This window comes from Choloepus didactylus, chromosome 10 (assembly GCF_015220235.1).
Source record: "Choloepus didactylus isolate mChoDid1 chromosome 10, mChoDid1.pri, whole genome shotgun sequence".
Lineage (NCBI taxonomy): Eukaryota > Metazoa > Chordata > Mammalia > Pilosa > Megalonychidae > Choloepus > Choloepus didactylus.
In genome coordinates, this window is record NC_051316.1 from 52,681,978 (window position 1) to 52,696,807 (window position 14,830).

Here is a 14,830-nt window from a genome sequence, read left to right on the forward strand (position 1 = left end):
CCAGGGATGAGCCTGGACCCGGCATCGGCATTGTAGGATTGAGAAAATCTTCTTGACCAAAAGGGGGAAGCAAAATGAAACAAAATAAAGTTTCAATGGCTGAGAGATTTGAACTGGAGTCAAGAGGTCACTGTGGAGGGCATCCTTATGCACTATATAGATATCCCTTTTTAGTTTTTAGTGTATTGGAATAGCTAAAAGGAAATACCTGAAACCGTGGAAATGCAACCCAATAGCCTTGATTCCTTGAAGATGATTACATAACTATGTAACTTACATGATGTGACCTTGCGATTGTGAAAACCTTGCGGCCCACACTCCCTTTATCCAGTGTATGGACAAATGAGTAGAAAAACGGGGACAAAAACTAAATGAAAAATAGGGTGGGATGTGGGGGATGGAATGCTATGGTGTTCTTTTTTACTTTATTTTTATTCTTATTTTTATTATTTTTGGAGTAAGGAAAATGTTCAAAAATTGGGGTGATGAATGCACAACTATATGATGGTACTGTGAACAGCTGATTGTACACTGTGAATGATTGTATGGTATATGACTATATCTCAGTAAAACTGAATTTAAAATTTAAAAAAATGGAGGCCATCCAAGTGACATAAAAGTTGAGAAAATTATCAGAGTTGCTGTGGAGATAAAAATCATCACAGATAACATCAAAATTAATATTTTGAGTTTGAGTTCAGATAATGCCCCCAAAACAGTCAGATCATCAACTAAGTATCTGCTGTTTCTTTTTAAGAATCTTCATTAATACCACCTGTGAACCTCTGTCAGTTTTCCCTCAGTTAAATGGAGACCATAATATCTGCCTTGGTTAACATGAGAACCATTATAAGGAAAATGAGATGATATAGGTGAAAAACTGAATGCATAAAATAAATGAGGGGTAGCATTGTTACTCTTACTACTCTATTTTACTGTTATTACTAAAACAATAGCTACAACTAAATAAACTGATGATATAAAAGCTGTGTTAACCTGCATTAAGAGGAAGTGAAACAAAAACAACCTAAATTTTTATAACTATGTGACTGTGAATATGGCAATGACTAGGCATGTAAACAGGGCTACTTAACAGAAAAATAGGGGTACTAAACAAGATGAAGGGATTTGCCAAACATCAAACCCCATCAGAAATAAAATGTTCAGGTCCCTAGAATTTCTCACCCACCAAAAAACCCAACTGGCACAAATCACTTACGGGAAAACCAACAGCCGTCTTCATGAGAACCTCCCTACATATCCCAGGGTGCACTGGTGTAAGTTTGGGCTCAGGAAAAAGAAAATCGCGTGTGTTTTCTTCATAGCAGGCCAACTCTTCCCACACTAGTAAGAGAGGAGAAACAAGTATAAGAAAAGTAGAATTACTTTCTGAAAAGGATGTGTCTACACCCCTGAGTCTAATAGTTCAGAGAGGTTGATAACAGTCGAAAGCGGTAGGTTCTCTGCCCGATGCACGTAACAGTCAATCCATGACCCAGGGGTTTCAAAGAGAGAGTTACTCACTAGGCATGAAGCAGATCAGATGGCCTATTGGCCTGAGTCTAAAGAGCTCAAGGTCTTCATGGATTGAAACAAGGGGAGATGGGGTTGTTACCATTTCAATAACAAGTATAAACAGAAACCATTTACAAATGGAAAGGAGTGGAGCTATGCTAGAACAAAGTTAATCATTATAAGAACAAGTCAATGGTTAGTTCTGAGCTGATTCAAGTTCCTCCATTAACATTAGGGGGTTGCCTTCGTGATCAAAAGACTCTAAAGTTAAAACAAACAAACAAACAAACAAAAAGAACAGATAAGGGGGTACAAGCAACAAGGTTTCTATAATCCACAGGGGCATACGATAAAGGCTATACAATCATTATCAGAGATCAAGGCAGCTGGATTACAGTTCAGAGATTTCAATTATTTCCCTCTGACTAATATACCAGAAAGTAAAAAAGGAATACCTATATAATGATTCAGTAATCATAATTATCCCTTAAATCCTAAATTCTTGGTTACAAGGCGACAGAAGAGAGGGGCTCATATAAAAATGGGCATATTTGATCCCAGCACCTGTTATTCAAGCAGAGAATAACTTCTACTTCTTTTTCTTCCCTGGATAATTTTTAAAAGCTTTTTCAAGTAATAACAGAGAAAAAAGACTATCTCAAAGGCTGCTTGGCAAAACAAAACAAAGAGGAATCTCTATCTTTCCATCCATCCATGCACCCCTATTTCCCTTCAGCAAATGTTTACTAAGGACATATTTTGGGCAAGGCCCAGGTGATAGAACGAGAACAAGGCAGACATATCTCTGCCCACATGGAGGATACAGTATAGACTGGGATTAAATGTGTTCTGGATGCGTGGGATGGTGGTGTTCAAATGGCACAGAGAACAGCTAGGGCTGTGGTTCTCAGCAAGGGAGGTGCCAGCCACAGGGGACACTTTGGAGATTTGTAGGGACATTTCATGGGCAGGAGCCAGGGTGCTAGGTATTCCTGCCCATCAAACAATTTTCTGCATCCTGCTCAATTTCCTAAAGTCCAACCAGGCATTCTTGCAAGCTAAAAACATATTTATACGTTGAGCCTAGAATCTAACTCTGTTTTACATATAAACACAAAGCACTTTTTTTTTTTGCATGACTTTAAAATGCACTGAATTTTCCAGGAAAGCAGGTACTGTGTGTATCAAGGAACAGTTGTACTTTATTTTGTTTGGATCTTTACTGAAGAGCAGTTTGGCAATTAAAAAATCGTGTCACAACTAAATACTTCCATTATTCCTTCTGGGTAATTGTGCTCAGTGTTTGCATATTGATATACATATTTTATTGTAAATCACTTTCCCTTTATTTCTCCTTTACATTACAGTAGGAATACTGTATTTCTGTTGTTGTGATTTATATAAGGTGGTTATATTAACTTTGAATATTATTTCAATGTAGTAAAAGGGATGTTACCAAATAGTCATTGCAAAAAGCAGACCTTGGGTCAAACAGGATTGAAAACCACTGAGCTGAAGGACAGAAAAACTGCCATCTGTACCATTCTCATCCACACAACAGATGCCACACAAGTGATTTAGCCTGAGAGTGGCCCCTGCATAGAGAACCAGCTAGAAAGTAACTAGAACCAATGAGGTAGTTTTCCTCACTGGTGACTGCTGCTTTATTTGTGACAAGAATTCTAATAAAGATATATTTCTGTACATCATCTGGAGAAAATAATTGACTTCAAATTCAATGATAGGATGGATGAATTTTTTCTCCCTACTTATTCTACTCAATAATGTTTGGGCTTTAATGAGGAAAAGATCATAGTGCAAAAAGAAAGTACTATGTGTTTCTGACCACGGTATCATTTCTTTCCACTCTTTCCCTCCCAGACGTACTCCAGTCACAATGGACTGATGTATTTCCCCTCATCTGCTATGTCCTTCCACAGCTTATGCTATTCCTTCCACAATGCCCCCTTCTTCACAGCCTGTTGAGATCAATCCCACTTTCAAGGTTCAACTCAAATGTCTTACAATAGCTCCAACATAACAGGTCCAAAATAGAACTTTGATTTTTATTTCCCTATCAGCACACCCCTAATCTTCCCATCAGGGGAACCAGTCCCATACTAAGCCAGTTGCTGAAGCCAAAAATCTAGGATGCATCTTTGACTCTACTTTCTCTCATTCTTTATAGCAATCCATTAGCAAGCCCTGTCAACTCTAAATTTCAAAATAAATTAAAAATCTGTCCCCTCTCTCTAACTTTACAGCTATCACCCTAGCCCACCTGGCCACCCCCTCTCTCCTGGACTTCAGAAATGGTCTCTCTCCTGCTTACAACCTTCCAAAGTCTTCCCACCATATTAGAATAAAATCCTAGCTATCAACATGCTACATAATCAGGCCTCTAACTGCCTCTCTTTCCTGCATGTATCACCACTCTCCCCGCACATCAAGTTCTCCTCGACCTCAAAGCTCTGCTCTACTGTTCTTCTCCCTGCAATATTCCTTTGCCAGATCCTTGCATGACTGCTCCCTCCTGTCAAATGATAGAGCTTGTTTTAAATGTTACGACACCAGAAAGACAACTCAACCTAAAGGAGCATCCCTTCCCTGACACCCCCTATCACATGACCCTGTTTTACCTTCAACATAATATTTATCACTGATATTTTGTTCACATGTTTATTTATGATCTGCTTCCATGAATGTTCTATGAAAAGAGGGACTGTACTGTTCATTATTATATCTCTGGCAGGAGTGTCCCTAGAAAGGTGTGGGACTTAGGGCAGTTCAAAGAGTGCAGGGCCCAGCCAAGACCATAACACCTGAGAAGAGGCCACACTGTGAGCATCTTTTAGAGGCCACTTGGGATATCACCAAAGACAGACATTTCAAAATTGAATTTCAATGATGTTCACAAAAGAGTGGTAACTGCTCCCCAAGTAGTACATGGTAGATACTTGATAAAAAATGCTTCTTGCATAAATGAACTGTGAGGATTAAAGTGAGATCATTTACTTAAGTGTCTGCTTACATTAGCTAATCAGTAAACATTAGTTACCTACCCTCTTTGAAACTCAATTTCCAGAACTGAAAAAAAAGGGGGGGGAGGCAAAAGAGATAGAGCAAATGTTCTCTAAAATATTTTCCAATTTTTATTATTTACTCATTTTCAAAAATTTATTTTCATTCCTACATTCAACAAATTTCCACTGAGTACCTACTATGTGCCAAGAGTTCTAGACACTGTATGTATACTAGTGGACAAGATAGATACAATTCCTGCTCTCCTGGAGCTTACGGTCTACTTGAGGAGATAGGTATTAAACAATTATACAAATAAAGGTATAGTTAAAAATTATGATAAGTGTATGAATGAAAAGATGCAGGTTATGAGAGAGTGAATTACTGTGGGTAAAGAGACAAAGAGGAGGGAGGGGATGAAGGTGGGAAGGTGGGTGTAACTCTAAGATCAGTCCTTGGCTTTATTTATTTGTCATACCCCGGGCTCCTTTATCAATGCTCCATGACGTGCATGGCCTCCCCACCTTTGCTGGCCCAAGACACACTATACCTCCATTAGGGGATCTTTGAAGTGCTCCCTGAAGATGGGAAGTGATATGACAATTTCCTCACCCATCACTAGAAACAAAACACAACTCTCTACTGAGGCCCATAGGATAGTGGGGACAAACTTAAGATTCTAGAGAGCAGAATCAGAGACAGTTGTGTTGAATTCCTGCTCCACCACTTACCAGCTATGTGCCCTTGAGCAAATTATGTAAAATCCTGAACCTCAGTTTCCTCTTCTGGAAAATGTAAAAATCATAATAGGACCTACCCGTTAGGGCTATTGTAGGGTAAATGAGAAATGCATGTAAAGTGCAGGGCACAGTGCCTTGCCATTGCCTGCCATGACCCCAGCCCCACAGCAGTCCCAATCCTACTCTGGTCTCCATGATTGGCATCTGCCTTCAGGGTGTTCTTACTGGGAACAAACACCTAGATGTATATATGATGCTCTACACAACAGGCTTTCCCTTTTTCCTTTTATATGACTTTGGCCAGTTCTTATCACTGCACCCAAAATGACAGCTATTGAATTATCACTCTTATATTTAGCAATAATTAAGATAAAAATAAAAAGCCAAGAAATTGGAAGTAAGCTCATCTACTATCTTTGGAATCACAGAAATAAAAATGGACTGAAAGAGGGTTAGAAAAATAGAGGATTGTGAAGCTCCTCAATACAATCTCTCTGGTCCAGGTAATTTTCTGGAGATCCCATACTGCCACTCAGTGTGTGAAAAGGTCAGCATACCAAGGGGATGTTCCAGCAAGAACCTAGATTATAAATAATAAACAAACATATTTTGGAGCCAGTCTCATAAACCAAGCGAAGTATGTGAAAGAACTCAGCATTCTTAACAGGCTCATGGCCCAGACAGTGACATCATCAATGGCATCACTGAACAACCTCCCCTCAAAGAAGGGAAACAATGAGATTACAAGAGAAATAATAATTTTAATAACTATATTGGTCAGAAAAATGTCTAAAACTTACAGAGCATATCAGTTTGGCAATGTGCTTCCAGATACCAGATCTTCCCCTTTGATTCCCTTTTCGACAGATAAGGAAACTGAGGCTCTAAGAGCTTAAGACCCTTGTCTGATGGCACGAGGCTAATGAGTGACAAAGGAGGAATTCAAAACCAGATCACCTGAGGCTGGTGTTCCTTCCTTGTTGACACCTGGTATACTTCACTATCAGAGCACAAAATCAAGCTCTGATTAAGTGACTGGGTGCCCGCTAAAACAATATTTTACATCTGGACTGAATATATATGATTGACCCCAAAGCAGAGGAATTTACTTAAAAGGTTAATGAAAAGAAAAAACCAAGTTCACTATTGAAGAGGATGCTGCTGCCCCGTGTTCATTCACTTTTTCCCACCTGTATAAACTGAAGAACCTGGGGTGTGTGTGTGTGTGTGTGCGCACGTGTCTTTATTTCTTCTAAGCAAAAATCAGTGGACTTCCTCATTCTTTAGTAGTAAAGCCATATGCAAATCCGAGGTACTTGTATAAATAACTTAACGGTCATAATATGTCTTTTGACTATATAAATTTGCTTGAAAGTGCTGAGAAAAAATATTAAAACAATAAAGTAATAATCTATGGCAAAGTAAGAATGTAACTATTTAGTCAATGAAGAACTGGTCCCTGAGAAGCCAAATGGGGTCCATCTGACCCTACAGTGAGGCCTGCATAAGACTTTAATCAAACTGTTTTTATCCAATTAGCCAAAAGAAGGATGAGTGGATCAAGGGGGCTCATTGCCATCACCGTGTGCCTGGCACCACCGATGTCATCCAGGAAGACTGACACAGTGTAGGGTCATGCTAAGTATACCCTCAATGAACATACATTGAACAAATGAGTCAACCCATAATGAATATGAAGCTGAGCAAAATTATCTTGAGCAATTCAACTTTCACTAAAATTACAATCTGAAATTGAAGGATTATAGTCATAAGGAAAACAAACATGAATAAAGCCCCTAGTTGCATCTGATTAACTTCTGAGTTATGACCAGTATTCATGCACCTAGTTTTAATATTCTCTATCATGACTGTTTTCCAACAACTTTCTCAAAGAGGGATTTCTGGCCACATGAAAAACACATGGCAGTCCAAAGTTATTAATTTTAAAAAGCAAGTTACATAATATCAAAGAGGGATTTCTGGCCACATGAAAAGCACATGGCAGTCCAAGATATATTAATTTTAAAAAGCAAGTTGCATAATATGTGTATTTCACTATCCCTAAAATATATATAATTCATTATATACACTAAATATATTAAGAATAGTCTAAAAAGATACATAAGAAATTAATAGTGATTAGCTGTCAGGAGTTGACAATGAAAGAGGCCTTTGATTTTTTATATTGATATTTTTGTATTAAAATTTTTACAGTAAGACTATTTAGGCATTGGGTGATTTTTTAAAATTTCATGTAAAATGAAATAAGACCAAAATGGGCATGCTTCTATTTGATTAGCATACTAAATTAAAACTTGCTGGTTAGGAGTGATATATGTTTGAACATAAAATTGGGTCAAATAAGAAAAAAAATAACTTACGGAAAAATACTCAATGCCCTGGTTTAGCCTGTCATTTTTAGGCTGAAAAACCTTCAGTGAGATTTTCTAAAAAGCAAGGAGGCATCTCTGATCTTCCCTCTTTTCTGTCTACCTAAGAAAATAATAATGTATCCCTAGATCCAGGAGAGTGGGATTCTTATCTGTTTCCAGGGACTGCCTCTGCCAAAGAACCAAGAGTCAGAAGAAAGAACTACAGACTCTTGGGTCAACTCCACTCCACTGAGGCCCTTGACCTCCCCAGGGACATCCACAGTGGGCAAGGGCTATGATCCTCCTGTGCTTTTAGCCCAGGCAACCTGCCAGGCTCAGCTTCCTTCTCCCATGCTCCCTCTGGGACTGGAGACCTTTAACTTAGCTCTGAGCTGGCAAACCCCTAAGACACCAATCTGGGAACTGCCTCTCAGCTCAACCACTATAACCACCAGCAAGGGGCATTATGTCCTGCTCAGGTAATCTAAACTCCACAAAGTGGGACCTGAACACAGGATGAGAAGATCACACCTGCATCAATTACCATTACTTTACTTTAACATCCATGAAAATAAAAAACTGGAACTATGACGAGATACTACAGAGGGGTACATAAAGCTAGAAATGCCAGTAATACGGAAATTTAATCTGTAATAGAAGTCAGGGAAGGCTTCTGGGAAGAGACTCGAGTTGAGAGCTGCAGGATATATAAGAATCAACTAGAAGAGAGAAAAAGGGATGAGTACCAGGTAGAGTACCTGGTAAATAGCACGTGCAAAGGCCCTGAGCTGGAGGAAAAAAGGTCAGTGTGACTGAGCAGAGGAAGTAGAGGGAAGTGTGGGATGGAATAAGGTTAAAGAGGCAGGTAGGGGCCAGATCGTACAGGCATTATGGCCTTTTTTGTCTTTATCCTGAAAGTAGTGCTAAGTCAGTGAAGGCCTTGAGATGGGAGGTGATATGAACAGATTTGCAATTTGTAATTCCATTCTAGCTTCAAAGTGCAATATGATTTAAAGAAGACCAGAATGGATGCAGAAAGATCAATGAAGAGGCTGATGGCCTAATCCAGATGAGTGATCAATGATGGTAATTTTTGTTGGTGATGGAGATGAAGAGAAGCAGATGAATTTCAGACCTCATCAGGAGTTAAAATCTGAAGGGCTCTGTGAAATACTGGGTATAGGCTGGAGGGAGAGAAGTGAGAAGAAAACAGCATGTTGAGGATGTCTCCCAGGTTTCTGGCCTGGAAAAAGGGTGGCACCTGGAAGAATACCAGATTTGGGGGATACAGTGACCACTGAGTTCACTTTGAACTTGCAGTGCCTTTGAAAGGATGCCCAACAGGGAGGTGGCTGTTTGGTCATGGAGCTCAGAGAAGGGGTATAGGGTAGAGATGTCAAAACAATGGTGGTGACTGAAGCCTCAGATGTGGATGAGAGTACAGGGAGAGAAGAGAGAACCAGGGACACAGCCTGAGGAAATCCAACATTTACTGGCTACTAAAGGACAGAAAAGGGGAGGGCAGAAAGGGAGAAAGACATCTGGAAAGGGGCTGTGTTTACAAAAACAAGGGAAGAGAGTGTGTCAGAAAGGGGAGAGTGGCTGAAAGTATCAAACGGTGGTGTGATGCCAAGTAAAATGAGGACTGGAATGCTGGAATGTTACTTTTTAACCTGTAACATTTTACTAATAATTAGTAAATGCTCCTGGGACAGACAGACCAAAAAATGGAAAATAGTTTAGATCCATAACTCTTAACACAAAGTCATAAATAAGAAATGGATCAGAGAGTTCAATGTAAAAAACCTGTTTCTTCAAAACACTAGAAAATGAAATGGCATATTAACCCAGATTGTAAGAAAGAAGACACATCAATTTCTACTTGAAGAAATGGAAGATATGACCAGAGGCAAGGAGGAAGGGAAGGTAGCTCAACCAAGCTCAATTATTCAATTTGGACTGCTGAAACACAAGCTATGAGCATAGATAAACCTGGAGCAAGCAGGAAAGGAACCCAGAGATTTCTCCCAGCAGAGACAAGGTGGGGCTGACTTAAAAAAAAAATACATAAATAAATAAAAACAGAACCTTTGGAGTCAGCTGAGCTCAGAATACTGGAAAACGGTTGTGTCCTAAGAAAAGGGACACAGAGAACTGGGCACCAACACTGGTTCTTGACTGGTAACTGGAGGACCAGGGGACTAGCTCTGAAAATGGGATTTCTTTCTTTCTTCCCTTTTTTCTTTCTCTCATTCTAAGCAGCTCATTAGAGAAAGCCTCAGGCACCCACTTCTTTATCCTCTCTCTCCCTCAGTCTCTCTCTCTCTCCCCATCTCTCCTTCTCTCTCCCTCTCTCACCTTCTCCCTCAATTTTTCTCCCCCTCTCTCATATGCAGACATTAAAAACACCAGATAATCAACCACACTGAGAAACTATGAGAACTGATGCCACCAAGTGGCAAGTTCCCACCCTCTCTCACCAGCTTAGGTCTTGTGCCATTCAAGACATCTCACAAACTAAAGCCACCACCCATTTTCTCCTCGAAGTCCATGACTCTAGCAGAGGGGTCACTAACTTTTTCAGTAAAGGATCAGATAGTTAATATTTTAGGCTTTGCAGACCATGTGGTCACACTATTCAACTCTACCTTTCAATGGCAAAAGCATTCATAGATGATTGTATAACTATATAGCTTATACGGTATGACTGTGTGATTGTGAAAACCCTGTGGCTCACACTCCCTTTATCCAGTGTACGGACAAATGAGTATAAAAATGGATACAAAAAAGTAAATGAATAGAAGGGGAGGACAGGGGTTATGGGATGTTTTGGTTGTTCTTTTTTACTTTTATTTATTTATTTATTTTTTGGAGTAATGAAAATGTTCAAAAATTGACTATAGGTATGCATATAGGTGATATGCATACCTATATGATGATATTGGGAACAAGTGATTGTAAACTTTGGATGACTGTATGGTATATGAATATATCTCAATAAAATTGCATTAAAAAAAGCAGTCATAGACAATGTCTAAACAAATGAGCATGGCTGTGTTCCAATAAAACTTTATTTATAGACAATGAAATTTGAATTCATATAATTTTTATGTCAATAAATATTCTTCTTTTAATTTTTTCCATTAAAAAATGTAAAAAGTGGAAACAATTTAGAACCGCCTCAAAATATTAAATATAGAGGTTCCATATGACCCAGCAATTCCACTCCTGGGTATATATATTGTCCACATGAAAATCTATTCATGAATGATTATAGCAGCATTATTCCTCATAGCCAAAAAGTGGAAACAACCCAAAAGTCCATCAACAGATGAATGGATAAATAAAATGTGAGTATACCCATACACAGGAATATTATTCGTCCCTTTAAAAAGAATGCAGTATTAATACATGCTACAGCATAGATGAATCTTGAAAATACTATGCGAAGTGAAAGTCATCAGACACGAAGTAAGCTATATAAATTATATGATTCTATTTATATGAAATGTCCAGAATAGACAAATCAATAGAGACAGAAAATAGAGTAGTGGTTGTATGGAACTGGAAAACCAAGTATAAAGTTTCTTGCTTCTTTTTGGGGTGATGAAAAGTTTTGGAATTAGATTGTGGTGACAGCTGCACAACCTTGTGAATATACTGAAAACCACCAAACTGCTCATCTTTAAATGGTGGATTTTATAGTATGTGAATTATATCTCAATTTTTAAAAAAGGAAAAATCATTCTTAACTCACAGGCCATACAAAAAGAGATTACAGGCTGGATTTGGCCCAGGGACTGTAGTTTGCCAACCCTGTTCTAACATCTGACAGACAGGATGGGTTTGAGTTTTACATACTCACAAACACACACACACAAACACAAATGTACACATACACTGACCACAAATTAGAACATAGACAAAGGCCTAACACTTGAAAGAAGCTGAGTCAGAATGCAAAAAAAAAAAAAAAAAAAAAATTATTTGATAATTAGATAAAGTTATAAAAAATGTCAAAGAGCCTGTGGAGTTATGCTCATTGCCACCAAACTCATAGAGTTAATCCTGTGAAAGTGGACAAATTCAACAGACTGGCAAAAAAAAGAAAAATTAAAAAAACAGAAAAAGAAAACATGTGTGTTATATAATACACAACTTTTAAATACCATTCCTAAACTATCATGTTAAAATCCTTTAAAAATTAAATCAAGCTAATTTAGAAATTCATTTTCTGTCATTACCTGGAGGTACTAGCTGTATTAACTCAAACCTGGTTAAGAAGCCTGAAAAGGAAAAAGTGAGATTTTAACAATTTTGAAAATTGTCACAATTTTCATTAATTGCTAAGTTTGAAACTGCCAGAAAGTTCCATTTACATGCTTTATTAATAATAATAAATAAAAATAAATGCCATGCCAGCAAAGACCCAGATATTTCCAGACCAAATAAACTGAGGGGTACACAGTAATGTGTAACTACATTATAAAAATAGTATTTTCCTCCCAGAAAAGTATTGAAAAAACCGATGCAATATTTTCCTTTAAAAGGGTATGCATACAGTACTGAAATAACAACACACTTTGCATCTTAAAAATTCAAAATCCAATTGTTATTCCTTAACATATAAAAGTTTACCTTGCTTAAAACAGTGTGCTATATGACTATACAAATTAGATTAAAATATATTTTTATATTCTCCAAGTTCAAAATATATTCAGAAAAAAATACTTGAAAAATGTCAATAAGGAAAGAACAAAATTCAAATTTTAAAGATAACATAAAATATAAATGACATAACAATTAAAAATCAATAAAGACAATTCCCACAAGATTATATTAGAGTGAAAACATTTAAAAATATCCAATGAAAGTAAAATTCTCTCTTTGCAGACTTACAAAAACCTTACGAATGCATGAGGACAAATTTTTTAAATGCCAAAAAACTAAATGCCAAGACAGCCTGCAATTTTAAGTTTCCAAAATGGGAAAGGGAAATATATCCTTGCCAACTGTTACGGGTTAAATTGTGTCTCCCAAAAAAGATACGTTCAAGTCCTGATCTCCAGTCCCATGAATGTGACCTCATTTGGAAATAGAGTCTTTAGAGATGTGATTAATTAAAATAAGACTAAACTAATCCAATATGACAAATGTCCTTATAAGAAGAGGGAAATTTGGACACACAGACATAGGAAGTATGCCAACTGATGACAGAGGCAAAGACTGAAGGGCTGCAGCTGAAAGCAGCAGACCACCAAGGATGGCCAGCAAATCACCAGGAGGCAGGAAGAGACAAGGAAGAACTCTGTCCTGCAGATTTCAGACTTGCAGCCTCTGGAACTGTGAGACAACAAATTTCTGTTGTTTTAAGCCACCAAGTTCGTGGTACTTTGTGATGGCAGCCCTGGGAAACCAAGACACAAACCATCACTACAATGGTAAAATTAAGCACTTAATTTCAGACTCTTTTCATTCAACTATTCTTATCACAGCCCTATATGTCAAATATAATGATTACCCTCATTTTTATGAATGAGGAAACTGAGTCTCAAAGAGGAAGGAACAATAATGTAGGCAAGGTCACACGACTTCAGATGATCCAGCTAGATTTGAACCCAAGCAGTCTGCCTCTGGGGTTTGTGCTCTTACCCACAGGATACTTCACTGAAAAATCCCATTCTTCCATGTGACAGGTTAATTGGGATTCTTGAGAAAATACCTACAACTTTTAATTGCCTGCTGGAATGGCATAACATACTTCATACTGGCTTTAAATGTGAAGGACAAAGTAAATCACTCATTTAAGTGACCTACAGAGATGTTCTCATGTTCTTTGAATGCTTCAGTTCACCACCCAGGGTTGTTAATTGGGAACTGAAATGAAAAGATTCAATTCTTGAAGAATCATGTGAAATACTCAATTTTTCTTTTGGATTTAAAGAGGCTGTCTTAGTTTCCTAGGCTGCTCCAAATACCATGAAATGGGTTGGTTTAAACACTGGAAATTTATTAGCTTACAGTTTTGAGGCTGAGAAAAATGTTCAAATCAGGCATCATCAAGTCAATGCTTTCTTCCCAAAGACCAGCTGCCAGCGATCTTTGGCTCCTCTGTCGCATGGTAAAGCACACGGCGGCGTCTCCTGGTCTCTTCCTTCTCTTCCTGGTTTTGATGATTTCAGCTTCTCGCTTCCTGTGGCTTAATCTCTGTGCATCTGCATTTCATTCTCTTATAAAAGACTCCCGTAATAGAATTAAGTCCCTACTGAACGAGGTGGGTCACACCTTAACTGAAGCAGCCTCATCGAAAGATCTTACTTACAATGGGTTCACACCTACAGGAATGGACTAACTTTAAGAACATGTTTTTCTGGGTTACATACAGTTCTAAACCACCACAGAGGCTTAAGGGAATCTGTGTTTTTGCAGATGTAGCCCATCCCAAAGTGACATTTACCTTCCTGCTTTCAGAAAGGCAATGTTGTAAATGCAGTAGGTCAACTTGGGTATTACATCTACATTTTGAAGGGCCAAATTCCAAAAGCATCACTTTTTGGGGGAAAATGTTTTATACCCAATTGCCTAAATGTCTTTTTGTGATACACAGGTTTAGTGCTCAAAGAAATACATTTGGCCCTGATAATTTAGAAAACAGTTTAGGATGGAAAACTTTTGAGGTTGCTCCTCACACTCCTCTTCCTCAGTCGACCCCTTAAATACTCGCATTCCTCAGAGCTGTCTCTGGGTCTTCTCTCACTCCCTGGAGATTTAATTATAATCTATGTGCTGAAAACTCTCAAATCTCTATCCACAGATCACACGTATTTCCTTTATATCTACGAGTTACACATAATAGGCTCCTAACTTATTTTATTTTATATTATTTTTGAGAATACCTACTTTCTAAAATGTCTGCTACAGTTCCAGGATCTATTGTGTTTTCAAATACCTGTAGGGAAAAATGGGAAAATAATTTTTTAAAATTTTTATTAATGATACTCATAGAAACTACATACTACATTCTTCCGAATAGCTAACACATATAAAACCTAGCCATGTAATATTTTAGGATTCAACAGCACCTTTAATAGGTATTCTGTTAAATTTTCAACAAATAATTCAATAAAATGAATGAGAATTAACACAACAACAATTGCAAGGAAATCTAAGAACTGAATCAAG

At 37.9% G+C, this 14,830-nt stretch overlaps 1 protein-coding gene across 9 annotated transcripts in view; it reads right to left on the reverse strand.

Moving 5' to 3' along the window:
- SPATA6L (spermatogenesis associated 6 like) overlaps positions 1–14,830 on the reverse strand; it is a 122,758-nt gene that overhangs the window by 97,151 nt on the left and 10,777 nt on the right. For 8 of the 9 annotated variants that reach the window (XR_005219086.1, XR_005219088.1, XR_005219087.1 and 5 more), the window contains 3 exons: positions 14,549–14,597; positions 11,893–11,934; positions 1,220–1,344 (listed from right to left, as the gene is read on the reverse strand). Coding sequence is in view for 6 of the 9 variants with exons in the window: in XM_037851004.1 (XP_037706932.1) it covers positions 1,220–1,344; positions 11,893–11,934; positions 14,549–14,597 (216 nt within the window). In the remaining 3 variants the exon portion in view is untranslated. Of the gene's footprint in view, positions 1–1,219; positions 1,345–1,524; positions 2,519–11,892; positions 11,935–14,548; positions 14,598–14,830 lie in introns of those variants that run through there. The other variant, XM_037851003.1, reaches the window with a different exon arrangement.